General features: G+C 35.3%; 1 protein-coding gene across 2 annotated transcripts in view; it reads right to left on the reverse strand.

Moving 5' to 3' along the window:
* Nucleotides 1–22,522, reverse strand: part of RGS7 (regulator of G protein signaling 7) — a 270,089-nt gene that overhangs the window by 122,455 nt on the left and 125,112 nt on the right. For both annotated transcript variants that reach the window (XM_084516178.1, XM_084516179.1), the window contains one exon: nt 16,103–16,199. In XM_084516178.1, the coding sequence (XP_084372304.1) occupies nt 16,103–16,199 (97 nt within the window). The remainder of the gene's footprint in view (nt 1–16,102; nt 16,200–22,522) is intronic.

Below are 22,522 nucleotides of genomic sequence, written 5' to 3' on the forward strand. Positions count from 1 at the left end.
ATGAGCTTCCCTGGCACTGAGGTCAAACTGACAGGCCTGTAGTTTCCCGGGTCTGCCCTCCGGCCCTTTGTGTAGATGGGGGTCACATTTGCTAGCCGCCAGTCAACTGGGACCTCCCCCGATCGCCAGGACTGCTGATAAGTGATGGACAGTGGCTTGGCCAGCTCCTCTGCCAGTTCTCTCAGTACCCTGGGTGGATCCCATCCGGCCCCATCGACTTGTGCACATCCAAGTGCCGTAGCAGGTCACCAACCAGTTCATGGATAGTGAGGGCCACATCCTGCTCCCCATCCCCTTCCACTGGCTCAGGGTACTGGGTATCCAGAGAACAACCGGTATTGCCGCTAAAGACTGAGGCAAAGAAGGCATTGAGCACCTCCGCCTTTTCCTCATCTCTTGTAACTAAGTTTCCCCCCGCATCCAGTAAAGGATGGAGATTCTCCTTAGTCCTCCTTTTCGTGTTGATGTATTTATAGAAACGTTTTTTGTTATAGTTCCTATCTTGGCTTGACTAGTAACAAACTGAACACCAGACGTTGACATCTGAGTTTGACAGTGTGGGCTAAATAGCCAGGCTCTACAGGTGTGCTAAAACAAACCACAGCCACTGAATTACAGATTTTATCTCACCTTTTAGAACAAAGGATCCAAGAGTATTTGGCAGAAAACCCTTAAACTGGGGGGCCACTTCTCAGAATAACAATTATTTTACTTAAAATAGATCTAACATATATAGGACTAAGTTGCTATTTCACTCTCTCACTTAAATATTGATTTTGATTTTTGTCCTGCTTTAAAAAAAATAGTAGGGAAATTTCCCCTTTCAAGCTTTTTCAGTTGACAACCAGTGACTTTTTGGCTGATTTTTTTTTTTTAGAATATTTTGTTTTAAAACATGAGCATGTGTGTAAATGGATAACAGTATGTATGCATTGGATTGTTTTCCAAAGCCACTTAAGGATATGGATCATTCCTACAGTCTAGTTAAGATTAATGAGATCAGTGCAGAGGATGAACACAAATAGTGTTTAAATGCATACCTTGTCCTGGATGACCGTAATTCAAATGGTCTAATCTATAATATCAAAGCCCTTCAAAACTCACATCACTGAAGAATTAAGGTGCACCTTCCCTACAAAATTTTGCTGCTCCCATAAGAAGCCATTTCTCATTCTATATTAAATAATTTATGTTCTCTGAGGAAGGTTTTGATTGATCAATTAATAAATACTGTTCCCAAACAGATTTTGTTTTTAAACACATATAATAACTGATCAAAAAAATGAGTATCTTTAAGCAGTTTGGAGCCTTTACACTGGTAATGCCTAGCAATGCTTTTCCTTCCCTCATAAAAAAATTTAATTCTGACTTCCATCTTCCCAATTCACTTCTTGTTCAGGAATCTATTACAGTCTTTCCTTGTAACTAAGAGCTCATGAGGCCCTTCCCTTTCCTAAAATACAGGTGGTCTTCTGTTTCTTGGTTGGTGCTTTCCAGTTGCCATGCTAGTTTAAATTCATTACTCTTATCAATCTATCCTCTCACTACTAAAATACACTTACAAAATCTATTCAATGTTCACTTTATTGTCAGCTTTTCTATTTCTCTAAAATAGGATACGTCTAGCTTTTAGCCTGCTATAATAGCATGTATTTCATTGCTCATCAACTGTTGTATAGTTTTTTTTCCACCTAATATACAATGTCAACTTAATGTCTCTGTGTAAAGTTCTTCAGACGCTTTTTATTTTTTTATTTCTATTTTACATACCATCATTGACAATTAGAAGTAACAGTCTTAAGCATCATCAAAAAGGGATAGTTATATCAGACTAAATCCAAAATCAATTATGCGACTGGTTGAATTAAACACAACACATCATCTCTCAAAATAAAAGGAGAGTTTTAATAATAAGGATTAGTTTATAGAACTCACTTATCCCATTACAGAAGAATTTTCTGAGCAGTATGTTAAATCTCAGCTATGTCATATGAAATTTAGCAATGTGTACCATCAAACTCATGCATTTGTTGCCTTCACGCTGATCTGACAGAGCTCACGACAGCAGCTGCTGAAGGGTCCCTGCTCAGTATTTCAACAGCATATCACTTCTGCTTGCCGAAGCTGTGCTCATTGTCATTTGCACAACAGCTCAGTTTAAAGAGTTATGACCAACTTGGTGGGGTTTTGTTTGTTGTATTTTTGTTTTGTTTTTACACAAAGTGTGTTTTTAAGAGATAAGACAAGCTGCATTCTCCTACTTACTTTCAACAAATGTGCTAGAAGAGCAATTTGTTGCTATGACCAAATTTTAAGGCATTTCCTGGAACATTAACCTCAATCACTGGCCTTTAAGTAGTCCAGGGTTTGGGGACATCACATCTGCCAGCAGCTTCCATGTAAGCATGACAAAATCATGATTAGGTTCCCAAATCCAGCTCAATTAATGTGATGTTATTTGTAGCACAATCATATTTTCTACCTACTTCCAGCTCAGAGCAACCAGCCCAGAGAACAAGTAGAGCAGCTAGTGTCCATCTGTAAATATTGATCATTGCAACAAGTCTTTGTGGCTTGCCAATCGAGAATTGACGGTAATTTTTTACATGATCTATCAACAGTGAAAAAAAGGTAGGTAACATGCAAGTGTATTTCTGCAAAACAGCATTTGACCCCAGGCACAAAAAAACAAAAGAGATGAGTCACTCCTCCTCCACCTTTCATTAAAACATAATTTTGATCTGTTCTATTGAATAGATACCTTTATAAGTATGAACGAATTGATAAAATTGTTTTAAGACACCCACTTCTAGAATTCAGATAGTAGGAACACAAGAATACTACTAACCCAGGAAACAAGTGAATAGAGAACAAAGGGAGAAGTTTTTTTCGCTCAGTACAGAAAGAAGGAGAACTCAGTTTGAAATTGTTATTTATGAAAGCAGTTAGAAAAAGGATAAGAGGATAAATGGGTGGGAAGAAAAAACAAAGGTGGAATTTATGTAAACAAACCATTAATAGGGAGGTTTGGCCCAGTGTCTTCTCTTTATTCATACAATATTTCCTGCTCTACAAATAAGTGAAGGAGTTTGGGCAACAACTGGGTATTTTATTGAGTACTTATTTTGTTTAAGATCTGTAAATCTTTCCTCCCATAATAAGTAAGCCTTTAACATACATTAAGATAGTCTTAAAAAGGTAAACACTATAGAAGTCTACAGGTCTGTAAAGTATTTTTACATTTTAGTTGTCCCATATTTGATATAAAAAGGTTAAATGGCAAAAATTCTGGCATCAGAAAAGCACCTGGGGTGCTGACATCCATAAGAACCCCATATGAACATGTTAATTTGTTATTTGGGTCTTCAGAGAAAGAAAAAATACAAAAAAATGATCTAACACTTCTAAATACTGCACAACTCTTCTCAGTATTTTCCACAAGCTTGCTGTATATTCTGACCCTAAACTGTGTAGCAGCTTTAAACGGCTAATTACCACGTAGTATACCACAATTTAATGCATAAAAGGAGTATATTGCATGCATTGATGACTAAATTGAAATCCAAACAAATATATTAAAATACCTGAAATTCTGGTGGTTTGTGCATAAAAACTACACGTATAGCTGTTGTAGTACAAAAGATTACAGACCTTTCCTATGACAAGCAAAAATATGTATCACACTTTAAGTGTGATACATACTACTCTTACTACATAAGAGCAGGTGGTTTTTTTTGTTTGTTTTGTTTTTGTTTTGTTTTGTTTTAAACATCCTTCATAATATTTCTGGAAGGTCTGAGGTGTTTGAATTGTCTGTTGCAGACACCCCATAACTGGTGTTTTCTGTATGATAACAAATTCTCAGCAACTCAAATTCTTCTGATATTATATTATTCTAACAGTGAGATACTCATCAAATACCCATCAGTCTCACCTGCCTGCTCCTACACTCAAACACTACCTGGCCTCATAAACTACATTATGCTATGAAATGGGGTGGTGGTGGGTGAGGATTAATGCTTATTTTCTCTTCCCCTTGATTCTCTCTCTCACTCATACACTTTTTTTTTTCCACTGGAGTTCGACTCCCAATGTCGGCAATGTCCTTCCTGCCAGTAAGGGAGGACTGTAAGGAAGGACTTTCTTCCTGGAAGAATCCTGAGCTGCTGCTCCATTCCTTAAATGCCAAACTCACCAGCCTGCACCTTCTGACTTCCCAGGTACCCACTACAACAACTCTGCCCATTTTATAATGTGGTCTACTGTCTCAGTTCATGGAGCATAGCAGGGAAGCTGCATGTACTGCGGTGATCTTCCCTAACAGGGAAATGAGAACACCAAGATCATTCTCACTGAGATCTTCCTGCTCTGAGAAATGGCAAAAACAGTCAAATGCTGTGTGGGAAACAAAATGGCAAGCCACACAGCAGAAACATTGGGCTTTGTGCCTTCAAAGCTGCCAGCATCCTCAGGTCTCAGGACTGCTCTATCTCTGGGGATGTGATCATGGAAAACAGAGCAATTCCTGCCTGTTTACACACTCTTTTTCAACGTCAAGGTTCACTCTCCAACTGCAACAACTAGAAACCAGATTTTTAAACAATAAATTCAAATTCTGACCTTTATGGCGAAGCTGGGGAATATCTTATAATGAGCTTTGCTTGCAGTGCTGTAAGAAACACTCATCACACATTTGGAAGCTCTTATCTCCTACTAACAAATTGTTCGTGATCTTATTATTCTATTTTTATTTTTTTTTTTTTAATAATTTGTGAATACAAATTAATACCTATGGTCCATTTATTTTCATAGTGACAGATTGCCAATCATACTAATTTGCATGGAACTACCTTTATTTCCTGTGTGGGTGATTCTAATTTCATGTGTCTTACTTTTTGTCATGAACATAGCTGGTAGGAAATAATACTGGAATTTGCAAGAGTTTTTCAGTGCCAAAGGGGTGAGAACATTTTAGCTTTTCTTGAAGATAAAATTCTTTAAATGTTCAACTTTCAGTGTTTTCCAAAAAGAGAGGTTTTATTTTTATCTCAGTTTTGAAATATTAGTGATATTAGATAATAGTAATAATAAATTAAAAGCTAAAAATATATCAATTTACAGTCCAGATTTGATTTTAGTTTCAGTCCAAGCAATCCAGATACACAAGAGCTACCAGTAAAACAAAGTCAGACTTGGAGCAGCTTTCTTGCAATGATATGGGGGTCATCAATTGACATGCTGCTAACAAAAAAATGCTAACGTTATGGTGACATCTGTTATTACATAGTGCACATAATAACAGCACCATGCAAAACTAGTTTGTGGACATCTTTTTGTTTCAGCAGTGATATAGAGATACAAAAAATTACAACTATTAAAATTTATTCCTTGCTGCCCTTTGGAAAAGACAAGTTTGCACTCTTCTGATGCAACCACAATGATAGTGCTCTTCCTCATGGCTGAAAACAGTAGTAGGAGCTAAATCACAGGTCACATTGTAAACTCTGGTAACGTGATTTCTTGCTTAAGGGACATATTCTACAGGGAATAATTCTAAGTAGTTTGATTTTATAATTACTTGCCAAATATATATTTATCTGGCTATAGAAATGGCAGCTTGAAATCCGCCAATGTATCACCACTTTCTCTTTGCATGCAGTTCATTTAAGTATTTCAAATCACTTGAAAATAGTAGACATAAAGATAGTAAGATACAATTTCCTATATTGAAATTGAAAGACTGAGGCAGAAATAAATTATGTATCTTGTGAAGTCATAAAGTAAGTCAATGTTGTCATAGATGTCATTTAAGAGCAATAGAAAACAACGACCCCAGACACATTTGTATCATCTTAAAAAGAGGATGAGTACTTAACAAAAGCATATGTTAACACTGTATTACAACTAGCAGGATACCTTTAAAGAATTTAAAGAATTTATTTGTATCTGTAGAAGCCATACATATCAAATGCCTATGTTGCTTCCTAGAGATACATAATAAATATACACCAGTCTACCAAAAACATGCTACCAGACAACAAAGCACATAAATTGCATAACTTATCTACATTAATTACAAATTTTGATGTTTTTCAGTGTACTCCCTCATATAATTGTATTAATATGTATTGAATCTATTTATAAACCAATTACAGTACTTAAGTAACTACATGCTTTTACATAGATGTTCTTTGTAACTTTTCTGCTCAACTCTAATTGGCCACGTATTCAAGACCCAAAACTATTAATGTACTTCTAGCTTTAGGGTAACATTAAAACCATATGAAATAACAGTTACAAACCCTAAGTGCTACTGCAAAGTTTTTTTGTTGTTGTTGTTTTGTTTTGTTTTTTATTTGTTTGTTTGTTTGTTTGTTTGTTTTGGCAGGACAATGGATAGTTCTCAAACTTGAGACTTCTGACCTTAAAAGAATCAGACTGCATTTTTATTCTATTTGTCTCTAAGTGGATGTGCATTTCTGGGATAGTTTCCAGAGAATATTTATCAAGTGCATTCTGTAACCAAATTCACATTCTGGTAAAACCACTAGTAACGTTCAATTTCATGCTGGGACTTCGTTTGTCTGCAGCTATACTATTCCTCTCCTCATTCTTAACATAAGCAACAACTTTCCCTCCTGTCTGAGAAATCAATGACAGCAAACACAGCATCAGCACTTCCTTATAGAAAATAATTCTTTCCTGTGTACACCAAAATTGCTTTGTGAAAAAAAAAATCCAGTGTGATTTAAGCAAACAGTTTTGTTGTCATAGAAGTACCTCATACACTGACAACTAGTACACTTTGCTTTGCTTACTATTTAAAACAATTACTTCAAATACAGGTGACTGAAAACTCTCCCTGATCTTTATTTCCCTAATTATAATCATTGCCATGTAACATATATAGTACTTCTTTCTAAGAGATTTCAAAGAGTTATCCATGAAGAAAAAATATTTTCATAGAGCCCTTCAATATATTTCTGAAGTCACTCTTCCTTAGACATATTCTAATCTTGTTTTCCTACAGGGCTTTGATTATGGACATAGACTTCAGTGAGCCTGTATTATTAATCACTTCTACAGATGCTTCTATTAGCTTAAAAGTCTGTTTGTTTTTAAGCTCATATATAATGCACCACTTCCATTGGCAAATACATATGGTATACATATGCATGCTATATATGCTCATGTGTATATGCGAGGGGTGGGGGACAAGGAGACATTTTCTGGGCACAATTTCCGTGAATGTTACATGCCCAGTATACAGAAACAGGATGTCAAGAGATAGAAAGGTAGGTAAATTTTTGGCCATAATGAAGTTTCCCCAAACTCCTCTCAGAAGTACTCTGACTTCAAAGATGCAATCCCATTCCACACACACACACAAAAGAGGACAAGATTTCACATGCAAAGAGGCTAGGAAGAAAAAGGTGCAAGAAAGGGAGGGAATAATTTTCATGACCAAACAACGTAGTAGGAAAAGTTAGGAACAAATTTTTATCTATGATCAACAAGCCCCAGAGCTATTTCTCTAGAAGCATGCTGAGCTGTATGCTTCTAAAGCTGTATGTAAGGCTTTATACAGCATTTGGGAAGCAGGGAATCATCTAATTCAAACTGTGCACTTCATGTGGACAAACAACAAATAAAAGATTAATGTTCACATCTCACAATAAAAGAACAATTATTAAGATTTTTTGCCCATAAATGCATGAGTTTTAGACTTATTTGTTTTGAAAATATTTATGAAAATAAACTTTTCATATTTACTGACTTCAAGAGAACTGACATTTATGATGACTGTTTTGTACAGATTACTTTAAAAGACTTTTCAATGGGTTTTCAGTATATTTCAGATTCCTAGAACGCTTTTGCAAAATTATTTCAGACTTCCATTACTATATTTTCAACTTTTCACTAATGCTCACAATGGCAATCACCACCAAATTGAAATGTAAACGTGAGTACTTTTTTTCTTGGTTACGGGGGAACATTAACCAACAATAATCTGTTGTTCTGTTTAAAATAACCAATGAACATAGTCTCTCATGTTGAAAAAGTTTGATATCTGGTAGTGATTTATCATTGATATTAGCAGATGCCTTATTTAAAATGAAAACAGGGAGCAAAATTGATCATTAAGGTTATTAAACAGTTCTCCACTTCTTTCATTCACTTCTCATTGAAAGCAAATATGAACATTCATCTCTTTTATTTGATCAGAGCCTACCCCGGTGTGCCACATGGCCATTCTGAGCTTCACAACTAAAGTACTGACTTTTATTAAAAAACAAACAAACAAACAAACAAACAAACAAACAAAAACTTTTGCCAAGTTTTAAGCAGCTTAAGAGCCCCTTTTACTGGCCATATTTACAGTCCCAGTGATGTATGTGACCAAGACAGACAGGCAAACAAACAGGAACTGGAGGAACTGTGAGATGAATCTATGTAGACAGCACTCAAATATGTGTTCTGGTTTTCTGAAATGGTAAAGCATAAGAAACACCACTCATTCATCAGTTATTATCACAATACTCTGAAATGACTCTATGTCCAATCTTATGACACCACTGAGTCAAGTTCTTCTATTACTCCTTCTGCTAAAAATCATGAACAAGATTCAATGAACAAGAGAACAAACCTATCAATGAACGAGAACAATCCTGAAACATATCAACCCCATAAAGACTATGAACATTTGAATGCAAATCTGTAACTTTTTGACAAAATGATGGATGAAAACAACGTACAAGAATGACTGGTGTTTTAACTTCAAATCAACTACTTGTTTGGGGATAGAGGATTATTCACTTTTATTCTCAAAAGTTCTGATTTGAAAGGTGAAATTGTAAAGATGGCAAGTCCCCACTCATGTCTGCCCTTCTGAACCTGCACAAGAGGGAATGAGCCATCTTCTGCCATTCCTGTACTGACAAGAGATCTTTTTTTCAACAAACCTTTTACTAAGACTGAACTTGATCAAGACAGCCAGCTTGCTGCCTTAATACTGCTTGCAGTATTCTGTTTGCAAATAAAAATGAGCTGATGTAGCATAGAGTACCCAGCAATGACTCTACTGTTAAATTATACAAGTAGGAGAGTGCAGGAAAAGGATTAGTGTGATGAAGGAACAGAGAGAAAAAGAAAGTGGGAACCTCTCACCAACCCAGCACTGGAGACTCAATGAAGGGGGAAAAACGTCCATAAAATCAAGGGCTTAGGATAAGGGAATCCTAGTTTCTCTCACATAGTTAATTTATTCTGGATAAGATATAAAATATGGAAATTCCCAAATCCTTTTATTTACCTATAATTCAACATTACTTTGCTTCAAAGATACCAGGTGATTGAGGTTTTTGTTTTGTTTGTTTGTTTTAATTTTTTGTTTGTTTGTTTGTTTTTTTCCCCGTCAATCCAAGTAGTAGAGCTTTCTGTTTCATCTTTTCAGTTAGGTAATCTTTGGTACTAAATTGGATAAACCTATCAACTCATTTCACATGCAGCACTGAACAGTCATCAGATGCTAACAACTCATTACTCAGCTGGGTAAGATCAAAACTAATGACAGATGAAACACTCACTTTCTTGTTATTAGTCCCCTGAGTCATTCAGTTCCCCCTGTACTGCACTTTATTTTTTGCCACCTGCCTCTATATAACAAGCAATACTGTTGCTGCAGGCAGCTCCAGTGATTCATACCAGGGGCTCACCCACCTATGAGTTGTGGGTGAGATGAGCTACCATGACACTGGTATCTCTCTGGTATTCTGGGATCTCTCTCACTACTTCTGACCAGACTATTGAGACTGCCAGCTTGCTTTTGGGTCGAGCAGGGTTTAAACACATTAATCCTTTGTTTTAACCAACCATAATGCTAAAATAAAGACTGGAAATGAATGATTATGTGAATAGATTTGCTAATCTCAATGCAACCTCTCATTATCTTAACAATTTCCCAGATAGAAAAGAAAAAAGCATTTCCTAAGATAAGGAAAAATGGTGAATAAAAACGATGGCAAGAAACTTTCTAAAAATCGGAAAACGCGGTATCTATAGGGAATAGGAATGAGAAATCTAGAAATCAGAAAAAAAAATAAAGACTTCACATGGAGTATATTTTCCTGGGAAAAGTAAATGAACCTTTTCACCTCCCCTTTGATTAAGATGCTATAAACCTTCATTCTACTGATCTCCTTCTCTTATCATTGTTGGTTGAAGCTGTGACTACTTTCTAAAAGTATTGAGCCACAGAACAGAAGCAGCCAGGAACAACATACTTTCCTTAGCTACTTTTTATCATCTCTGGGTGTATTCTGTAATTGAACTTACATTTCTCTTATATCTTTCTCCTCCTTCAACAAAAGCATTAAACTATTTCCCTTGTGTACATTTACACCCCACGCAATGGGCACATTCTCCACAGACTTTATTCAGTTTTTTCCCCCACCACGTTCATCAGCAAGCACATCCAAGTAATGTCCATTTTAAAATCCTATAAAGCATCACACTGGTTACCTATAACAACCATATGGTACTAATCTGTCACTATATTTATCTCAACAAAATATCCACATTCTAATTAGTTTATGAAGCTTTTGGTACTAATACTGATTAATCCACCCACCCTGAAAAGACCCCCAAAACAAATGCTCAACTACTGCACTGCTTTATCCATAATCTCTGAATGCTTCTTTCTACTCAAAAGTAAACAACAAAACTTTGGCATTTACTTGCTATCTCTTCTTTGTAAAAATAAAGATGATATTTTAGAGCTCCTTCTAATCCCTATGATTCATATGTCAGACTCCCTACATTCATCATTTCAAGCAAGTTTTTTTATCCATTTCCAGGCCTAATGGAGAACCATGTCCCTGGAAAATTGCCTTATTTTTATTCCTAATGCTCTAATCAGTATTAGTAAAGAATGCACACGGCAATCTTCTTGCAATTATTATTGTTGAATGGCAAGATGTCTATATAAACTATTTTCTTCACTCCTCCAAAACATTTTAAAACCATGGAGACAACAACAGCAAGCCCTTCGTTTGTTCATCAAAATGCATAATCACACAGAAAGAGCAAATTCTCCTGCTTATTTTTTCTCCTTGGGAGCCTTTAAAGTTTCAAATCAAAGCCACAATATATATCTGATAAATAACTATGACTCTACCTACAAGAGACTACAAACTGTAGAATTACAGGGCATCCTGCATTATTGTAGTGTAGCTAGCTATCAAGTACTGTTTCAAATATGTGCCTTCTGAACATTGAGTTCCCATGACTGTGGTCATCAGTGTTAACAGCAGAAAATTACCTAGATCCACAGACATTGATAAATAGAATTTTACCCCAAGAACCACATGGAAACAACTTTGGTGTCAACTTCAAGCCCGGGTATAGATAGGTATGCCAGACATGTAGCAATGTGCTCAAGGCTACCAAGAAAACTGACTCAGCCCCTCCCTCAAGAGACTATTGTACAACCAATTCAGTTCAGTTCAGAGATAGTTCTGACTCTTTCATACACTTGTATAACAAAAAAAACAAAAAACAAAAAACAAAAACAAAAACAAACAAACAAAAAAACTGTACAGCTCACCAGTTTTAAGTTTAAATAACACTATACAAAATACTTTATGGAGTAAACAACCTCCATACAAACTTTTAGTTTACATTGCCAACTTCTATCATGCACCATCATTTTATACTGGACTCATTCTGAACTTATGCAGAAGAGCAGTACTCAGCCTACAGCATCCTAACTGTGCACTTGGAAATCAGTGAAGTTCTTCTAGTTTCTTCAAGCCAATATTAAAGTAGGATTCTATAGTAGCCTTAGTAGCTAACAAATCTTATCTTAAAATTGATTATTTTAATAACCCCATTGTCACTAAACTCCTCGTTAATGTTATGAACTTACATACTGGCTAGTGAAAGACTACATCAAAGCATAGAGATAATCCATTCTCTGCTAGACATTCCAAAGAATTGGACCAAGCATTTGAGAAAACCTATTATCTGCACTGTGTTGCAAAATAAAAATAAAACGGCTTCTTTAAAATTATACTGACTGGTCTTTCCATCACCTCATATATGAAACACTCCCTCTAATTTATTCATTAGCACTGCTGAATGCAACCTGTCTCTAAGAAGATGTACACAGGTGCTTCACTGAATTCTGATTTTGCTATCAGTTATTGTTGAATCTTCTTTTTTCACAGTCTCTTCTTCAATTCTCATCATGGTCTATGTTCTACACTTTTGATGATCAAGATGATCAAGAGACCCAGTAGCTAGTAAAAAAAAAAATCAGTAAAATGACCCAGACACAACAAATAATGCATATAGAAGTTTGGGAGCACGTTTCATAGAGGAATATTGGTCTACAGTTGAAAGCCTGCTTCTGTTTTCTCAGAAACATTCGCTATACAGAATGCAATGAGAAAATGAAGATGAAAATGCTCAAAGACAAAGTCAGTGGCTATGGATTTTCACACTCAATAATGTGAATGGTCATAAGCATCTTATATTTTTCATCATAAAAATAGATTATTCCACTCTCAAAGAAGCTGTTACTTGAATGATAGCTTACACCATAGCATTGTATATGTTTAAGCAGACAGTTAACATTGTCTGCAACGTTATTTGTCTGCATAAAGCAATTTCCAGCAGAATTCCCATTAAAAGTGATCAGTGTAGGACTTAAAGTACAACCTAGCAAATCTGTTTTCAGACAGTTGTGTACTAGGGTGCATGGTATATTAGTCTGTTTTCTACAATGCTCCTCAAGCATATTCATTTACTTGCTGCATCTAGGTTGAGCCTAGTTGCAAATAACATTGTGGATGACTCAGCCTGAGGTGAACCATCATTACAAAGACCATCTGCTATAGCATGTTGTCAGATTTCTCTGTTCAAAGACCTAACTGAACTTATCCTCACAAGCAGTAGCTGGATGAGGTAGTTCAACAAGACTCTATAAGGGCTAGAATCTATTATAAAAACACTTTTGGCCAAAATCATACCAGGCATACAGCATACTGTTACAATGGCCCCAGAAGGCAGTTAATGTCAGATTTAATTAATACAGACCTATAAGGAAAACACAACATATATTATTTGCTTGGACTAATTTTAAAAAATAAATATATTAATAGCTGGCCATGTAGACTGTAGAATATCTGTTCTGTGAATTATACATATTTTGGTGTAAAACAAGCTTTGAATGCAATCACAGAATCACAGAATGGTTGAGGTTGGAAGGTACCTCTGGACATCATCTAATCCAGCTCAAGCAGGCCCATATAGAGCAGAGTACATTGCACAGGACCATGCCCAGGTAGGTTGAAAATATCTCTAGAGAAGGAGACTCCATAACCTCTCTGGGCAATTTGTCACCCATATGGCATAGATGAAACCATTACTTCATCAACCCAAGAAGCTACAGTGCAGAATAATTCTGAGGCATTTCATATTTACACCCTTGTTTTCAGAGATTTATATTTTGGCATACATGACATATTGGAGACCTGTCCAGGATGGCTTTTTTTTGTCATTATCCATTTCACCTCCTAGATGCAGTTCACTGGAATGCTGTTATCCAAATTAGTCTGCAATATACCAGTCCTTTAAATTTACACCTCAGATAAATTTGCTGCTTAGTCAATCTGATACACTACTGAATGTAGATAAAAATGTGAATAATAATTCCCACATATCTACGGGTTTGCATTCTTCTTCATCAAATAGCTTGCAAACTCATACCAAGCATATTTTTTTCAGGCAACCTCAACTGAATTATTTCTTTTTGAAAGATTTCAATAAATAAATTGAATAAAAATGGTTTATTTGAATTTAAGCAGCTTGCACACACTTGTGAACAAATGCACCAAACATCAACGTTAAGCAATGTATTTGCTCTCTATAAATACATGAAATATAAAGCAATATAATTCATCCTTTTCAAAATTTCATGAGTTGAAATTATCTTTTTTTTTTTTTTTTGTATATGTGTATGTTCTTCTGAAGCACAATAATGTGTATTACCTATAGAGGATTATCTGTATTTGAAATATTTCTCTGTGTAGATATTTTACTTTTAAAACCACTTAAGGAATGACTCAATAAATTAGATAATATAATTACATCATCCTATTTATTATAATCACAACATTATATTAAAAGGTCAAATTCAGATACCCCAGACTGATTTTGCTAATACATTCATCCTTAAATAGACATGGTCACTAATTCTGCGTTAAAGAGTGTCTGCTGTCTCAACTAGTCTTCCACCTGTTGTTTTCAGAAGCAATGCTATGATATACAAGTAAACAAAAATAAAAATACCTCTCCTACTTTTAGTATGGCATAATCACAATGCTATCCCATAAGAATTTAAGCCTACAGACTTATGGATGTCCTTAATTCTAAGTTGTTTAAAGGACTCTAACAGGTATTATCCAATGCATAAACAAAAGCATGTTTTGCAGGGAACGTGACTTAACTGTAGCACACCTACCCATTTTTTTTTCTTTCCACAAACAAACAGTTGCGAAGTTCCAGTTTTTATGGGACAGTTTTCTGTGCTGCTGTCTGCATGTATATACACATATATACCTGTATATATATATATGACCATATAGACATACGTATATCTTTTTTTGTTTTGTTTTAACTGAAGAAAAGTAAATATTAATGGAACTCAAATGACAGCTGTGCTTTTCTGGTGGTGAAGTAGAAAACCTCAAAAGGGAAAAAATGAGTTACTATGCTTTTTCTTCCCTGCAGCTGATAAAATGAATACTTCCGATTATTTACAGAAATCGTTGTATCAGTGGATGCTATGAATGTATCAGTGAATTCTTGAACAACATTAAAAAGTATGATGTCTGTTTTAGTAAAAAATAAAATAATAAATTAGAAAAAAAATAAAATTATATCTCCTGATAGACAAATTATGGTACTCTAACTTGAATTCAATAGCACAGAAGATAAGGCACAGAAAAATAACATGGATCATTTAATGGGATATCATGCAGTACTAACTTATGGGAAATAAAGGTCCATTCTTCAGAACCTAGTTTTTGTACAAGCAGTTTTTAAAACCATGAAGAAGTTTTGTTCACTCTTAAGACCTTTCCTTCTTTGTACTAGACTAAATCACTGGCAAAAACATTCCAAAGGTTTAAAATTACAGAACTACACTTCTTACTCTGTAGAGCTTTTGCAAAAGCTTTTGTAAATATTTTCTATGCAAGGATTACCTTTTCCATTTCAATAACTGCAACTGGTTACAGAGCTCACCACAGTAGGGAAAAAGTATGTTCAACAATGGCATCTATCTCAAAGGAATTCCATAGTCATTGGTAGCATAAAAGGAGGTGCATTCGCACATACATAAATGAAGAAATGTATATAGATGTTTGTAAACAAACAAAGAAAAGATAGTTACTAGTTAATTAAAAAATAAATTGACAGATTTTTGTGCATATGACAATACTGATTTGGATTAACTACAAAGTTTACAGATGTTTTGCGAGTCATCATAGACAACTAATTCTTATCCTCCTGCATACAGGCAGCCCAAGCCCACAAAAGCAGATCATAAGCTTTGTATGAAATATATACAGCCTGAAGTCAGTATCAGTTGCACAGTGCTGTGATGATTTTCTTTTTGTGCTGTTGCTGGGTCAGTTCTTACCTTGATACACTGGCCTATACTCTAAACTCTCTATACTTGCCATAAAAACATGTTAAAAATCAGATCGTCAATGCAGAAAAACTGCAGTAAAAATAAAGCCAGCTTCAGATAATTGACTTTCTGCTATAAATTAAGTAGAACTCAAATGACTTCACAAGTCTACTGGTAAAATCATCTCTATAAGGGCACATTCCAACATGAAACATATACACATTTTCTATTATTAAAGTACTGAAAAGACAGTCAATGTCTCCCCCACACCAGGTGACTATGAATAGCACTCAGAGTATCACAGTATTTCACATAGCACTCAGTTAAATACTGGTCGTTTGAGTATCCTCTTATATAACGTAGAGCGGGAACTTCAAATAATATCACATTCACTTTGACTCTTACCAGAAAAGACACTGGGGATCTTGGAAAGAAAACTTTTGACTGTACGAATAGGAATCCCATTTTTCTCATCTTGCATGCGGGCTATGACGTCTTCCATCTGAAAACAGAAATAAAAAAAAAAAAAAAAAAAAGAAGAAAGAACAAAGAAATCCAGAATTATTACCTGAAAGTACTCCTCTAAGAAATCCTAGATCAATCTTTCAAAATGGTCTATTAATACTTTTTTTAGTTTACAATTTATAGCTTATATTTTTATTGAACAAGATAAAATATTGGAAGTACTTTAGTATAGACGATAATAAATTAATGTATGCCCTCAAACTCTTTTGAAGAGGAGATACCAAGGAAGAAGACATATAGTTAAAATATTTAAAAGTAGTCAAATACCATTGCTGGATACAGAACTTCATGTTCGATTGCATAACTGGTACTGTACCTAATAGAATAAACTCATTCAGCCTTCCATGGTACTGACACAGCTGTCAAAAAGACTTATAAAACAAAAATAGAGCTTTTAAGTTCAAAGTAAAAATTCCCTATTTTCTTTTGAGAAGAGGAAAAATTTACATCCTGATACAATTTTGCATCCCTGAAGACAGCAAGGCCAGAAACTTTTTGTTTGTTTTTATAGGTAATGGAGTGGATATAAATTCAGTTTTAATCACTTTGCTGTATTTTTTTTTCCATATTTTCCACACGCAATAACTGATTTTTTTCTAACTCAATTTTATAGGATAATTTGGCCCATGTATTTTGTATTTTCAACTCAACACAAAAATCTGCTTTGATGTGAACTATGAACAAACCCCTTTGTTGGAAAACACAAAGAATATTAGAGTCATTGGCCAACAATGCTAGTTTTATTCTTGCATATTTCATAATTTAAGTTTACGTATGAAATACCTTCCACCTTCCTTCCCCTTCTTTCTTTGAATACCTAACCTCTAAAAAGATAAAATAATATTCCGGTAAAATCAATTACAATTATCCTTCTTCCTTCCTTAAATTACCAACATACTCCATATGAAAAATAGGTTTCTGCATGACTGAGCATTTCATATTATTAGTCAAATCTTTAAAAAAACATGGTCTCTTAACTCTGTTTCACAGTAAGTTCCTAAAAAAAAAAAAAAAAATTAAATGTTTGTGGATGGGTGATGTTGAGACAAAAACATACCAAATGACTCGAATCAGTAAGCAGCAAATCAGCATTATTAGCAGCTGTGAATTAATTTGCCCAATGGGGGTGTTGTACAGATTCAGGGAAGAGAGAGTGAACTGGGGTCACAAGCAACTTAGGAAAAAAGAACAAAAATCTATACCAAGAATGAAAACAAAATCAATAAATTCCACTGCTCATGGAAAACCTGTTTATAAAGAAAGTGTCTGGAGGTTCATATACACCATCAACTAGCAGATCACACATTAACAACCCAAAGAACACAAATCCATTGGACTAGTCTGAAATAAAAAGTACCCAAAAGAAGCAGACGTTAGTGTAGCATAGAGCAAGATGTTGAAGACTGAGTCTATTCCTCTCAATTAAAGAATATAGAAATGTAACTCCAAAGAAAGGCAGCAATGTTCTTTGTAATCATTAATCAAATACTAAATCACTTCATGACTTTCATCTGATGTGGAATTTAATTATTTAAATAAAAAAGGCTAGCAATAATGTTCTGAAGAAACTGTCAAGTAGACAAACTGTTGTCTGCAAAATGGAATCTGTCCCTACATTTATTATCCATACAATAAGTGAAAGCTTGTTTCAACTCTTTCTATATCCAGTTGGTAAACTGTTTTAATGAGCTCCTAAATGAAAAAGAAGTCACTCAAATTCAGGTTAGTATCTTTGCTTTAAGCAATAACGTAAAACTATACCCATAGGTGTATGGGTGTTCTATGGAAATGAACAGAAGTAAATTCAATGATAAATTCTTCATATGCAGTGTAAACTTAGAGGAATATTGCTAGAACTGCAGGCTAAATAATAATATATGCTACAGTGGGCAATATAAGGCAACATGATAAAGATACATTTGCATTATAAGAAGTACTCCTACAATTGTAGGACTCAGTCCTGGAACATAACATTCCAGGAACTGATATGCAGTAACTACTTTCTCAGGAATGGTGCAAGAGTGCAAAACATTCAATGCTTAGCATTCCTCATGCTATCAGTAGTCGATCTTCTGAGGGTATATAGAATAAATTCCTAACTGACATTCACATATACTTTCCTGAACTTGCTTCATGGACAGGATTTAAACTTTGTAACACTTGATTAACCAAGGGTGATCTAGGATGGGTGTACTGTAAAATTACACAATCCCCTGCATTTCCAGCTCAGAATATCATTCCATGTCAACAGGGAATACCCTTAGCGCAAAAGGCAGCTCACACTCCACACATCATTGTTGTCAACTGCCTGGTTAATTCAGTGTACAAAGATTACTGCATAATGAGTGGAAATGATCTGAAACAAGATATAACACAACACAACACACGAATCCTAATTAGTTATTATTGACCTGGAATTTTTTCTTGTCTGTGAGTCAAATTACAAAGTTCTTATATGTCTTGTCCCTTTTCCACCAGAAACATTAAAAGGTCATTTGAGGTTTATGATCTTCTTAAATCTTAAAAAATACGAAAATATAATTTAAAAAAAAAAAAAAAAGCTTCAATTAAAGATTCAAAAACATCTAATCCAGCATGTGCACATCCACCATTTAAATTCAATTACATGCAGTCCATAAGAAAAAACATGTAGTTTTGGCTGATTTAAATGCAGCAAATGTATGATCACTTGCACAGAAAAACATGTCCTCCTGTAATTATATTTGGGAAGCAGCACTCAAGGCTGCCATTCATCAACAGTGACCTAAGACAATGAAAAGGGCAGAATAGTCCAATTAGGATGATAAAAGAAAATCTTCATCTAATTTTGCTTAAGAAGCCTAATCTGGGAAACACAAGCTTCTTCCTAATACAGTAATTTTCAGTCTTGATGGATCATTGCTTGCATCCGAGTTACTCAAAAGTGAAACTTAAGCAGCCTCATTACACCTTATAAGGCTTTCCCAGTCATATGCTTACCTGGCTAAACTTGACTGCCTTTGACCACGCAATGTTGTGGTTCTTTTTCTAGCCCTAAGCCTTCTCGGAGAACTCAAAGATAACAAGTGCACAAACAGTTGCCTCCTGATCTCTCTGCAAACAAAGCTAAATGCACAAGAAAAGGAAGCTTCTTACTACTTCTCGGTCATCATTACAGAATTAATAGAGAAAGCATACCTAGAAAGTAGTTCACAATGCAGAAAAGATTCTACATTCTACAGGAGCTTTTCTAAATAACTGTATTAAATAACTGTATACATCAAAAAATGTGCTTTTTTTTTTTTTTTTTTTTTTTTTTTTTTTTTACTAGTGAGCCTAGTAAAAACCTTCTAAACCTAGTAAAAAGCCTTCTAAACCTGGCAAAACTCACTTTCTGTTGCACAGGCAACTCAGATCAAATTTAAAACACAATATTAATATTAATATTAATATTTAAAACTTCACTTGCCTCTTTATGAAGATAATTTGCAATCTTGATCTTGACATACAAGGGCTCTGTCAACTTTATTTCAAAGACTAACTCTACAACAACAGTGACAATGCGTCTTATATGAAGCAAAAGAAAAAGAAGGGTGATAGTGAGATCTTGTAAAGAAAGGTTGCAAGAGCCACTGCCTAATACAAATGCTGACTCTGATCCAAACTCACTGAGAGCTAGGCATGGAGATGTGCTTGACTTACCCCAGGGGCTGACCACCAGTAGTATCTGCCTGCAGGAGAAATAGGTTGAAAAGTGCCAAGTGGGAAGCAAAGCTGATGGTTATCAGTTGTGTGATCTGTTAAATGTCCCTGGAAGGACTACACTTATTTGCCTTATTTTCCTAATTGATAGGATTGCAAGAGGTTTCTGATATATGGGGTATAATTTGCCTCCTTTGTCTTTAATCTGTCACTATCCAAAGGTATTTTGTCTTTCTCCATTGCTGACAGTGGAAGTCTTAACAAACCAGCACTAGTACCTGTTAGCTGTTTACAGCTAGGTGAAATCCAGCTCCTAAGAGCAAAATTTCTGTAGCTCTAGATTTCAAAGACGTGATTTGGGATAACCCAGACCTCTAAATTTCTAAATCTAAATATGAATTTCATTGCTAAGCATCCACATCTTGCAAAAATTACCCTCTTGCACCATGCTCCAGCATCATTGCTTGATAGGAAGCATTTTTTGATATGAATTCAGAGAAAAAAACTTAAAAAGTCTGTCAGTGCAGTACAAAATTGTTTTCTTCCTTTAAAAGCAAGCCTAAATCAACCTCACATATAGATGGTCACCAGATACAAGTATTTAAAGACTAGAAAAAGAAGACAATGTAACTAACTAAAGTTCAGAAGATTCAAAAGCTCAAAGCCTTGACCTACTTACACATTTAAAGAACTCTCAATTCTTTCCTGTGATCATATCTTAAAATGAATTTCAGTGCCAGGGAATTAAAAGTATACCAAGCAACATAAGAAAAACACTAAGCATACCTTTGTTCTCAGTTGCCATACCTTAGAACTGGTGTCCACCCACACTGGAACTTTGTTGTTGACTTTGCTAAAATCTTTCAACTTTGTTTTGTCTAAATGCAGGAGTAGGGTAACCCAGTGGAACTAACTACAGACCTCATCCAAACTTTTTAACAAAGCACAAAGTATAATATGTAATAAATTCTTACATTTTATTTTCAGCAAAGCTATCTTTATAGGACACAACCCAATGGAAAAAACACCTCTGACAAAATTTTTACACGTTTCCCTAGACATTTTTTTCCCTCCTTGTTTAAATAAATGACAGTCAGAGCTTTTCAGTGCAGCTGGCCAGCAGCTGGCTGGCCCCACATGCAGAGTCACACACACAAAGCAACAGGGGCTGAACAAAGCCAGTAGGGTGGGAAAAAGCTGCAAGGGTCCTTACAATGTAGTGGCTGCTCTTCCATTTTCCAACACACACTAACTATATACTATCACCTTGCTGGTATTATACTGATAATAAATTACGTGTATCTACTCTTGCTTTCAACAGTAATCCTCCATTGAAAGTCCATTGTACTGTATATGCTCCCTCACACGGTGCCAATTCCACTAAAGAATTTGCGTTGAGACTCCCATCAGGTAAAAAGCTTGGAATTGCCGGGTACAGAGAATTTAGAATACTGTCTTTTGCTGTGCTTCAGTGAGGCAAAACTCTGTATGTTTACATGAAAGGCTAAACTACGTCATCAGAGCCACACTTTAGGAGCCTCACAGTCTCCTTCTTCCCTGTGAGCCACTCTTTGCCTGCACTACGCATGCCAACAATCACTGCCATATCCTCCTTTAATTGAATCATCACAGTGCCACCTGAGAGCTGCCCAACTCAGTGAACCAGGGGACTTTGTTCAGCTAGTCAAGCTGCACCACAGACAAGAAAAGAGCACAAAATACAGGAACTACAACTCCCAGGAGGCCACACCGATGAGCACAGATACAGGCAAGCTGATTGCCGGTGGTGCTCACCAAACTAAACCAAATTATCTCAGTTCAGGAGTGATGATAACTCTTTTTGTAAATCATGTAGAAATGAGGTAGTGTGTCAGCTCTATATCCAAGATTTTAGCATTCTTCCTTTCATGCAGAATTGGGTTATTTCAATTCTTCCTTTCCATTTGGGATGAAAACAAAGTTTAAAACATCCACAAACCCAAAAAAGTACATTTCAATTTTTGTCTAAAGTCCAACACTGAAAGATGTCTTAAAATATATAAGATTAACCAAACTGGTAATGACTAACATGTACAGAAGCAGGGAGCTGTCCTAAGTACTCTCTGATAAACATCAAATTAGAAAATAACTTATTCAATGAAAAGAATACAAATTTTTAGACTGGTCCCATCCTCTTCAAAACCTCTGTTCCTGCAGTACATATTTGACACCATAAAATCAAATGACAAATCAACATGAGTTTCCAGACATATTAAAGGGAAGTAATAGAGATAGTTAAAGAGCTTAATTTACTACATATAACTATGACACTGAAAACTCTGCCTTGTGGTCATTTCTAACTGCAGAATGAAGTCATTGTTGTGAGCAAATTGTTCATGCTCTCTCCTCAAACAGGGCACTCATGGAGGGCCAAAGAAGTTCTGGCTTCATATGTGGTATAATATTCTCTGTTGAGGTGTTACCCATCTTCACTCTTTCATCCACAGTTGTAGAAATGTGGTGAATTTCTAATTAAGATGCAAATTTATTCATCCTATTTATTTGTACTGTGTCAGATACAGCATATACATATACAGAGTGGTATTGTATACACTAGAGGAATTACATCAAATGAGTGCA

Source organism: Aythya ferina (assembly GCF_964211825.1).
Source record: "Aythya ferina genome assembly, chromosome: 3".
Taxonomy (NCBI): domain Eukaryota; kingdom Metazoa; phylum Chordata; class Aves; order Anseriformes; family Anatidae; genus Aythya; species Aythya ferina.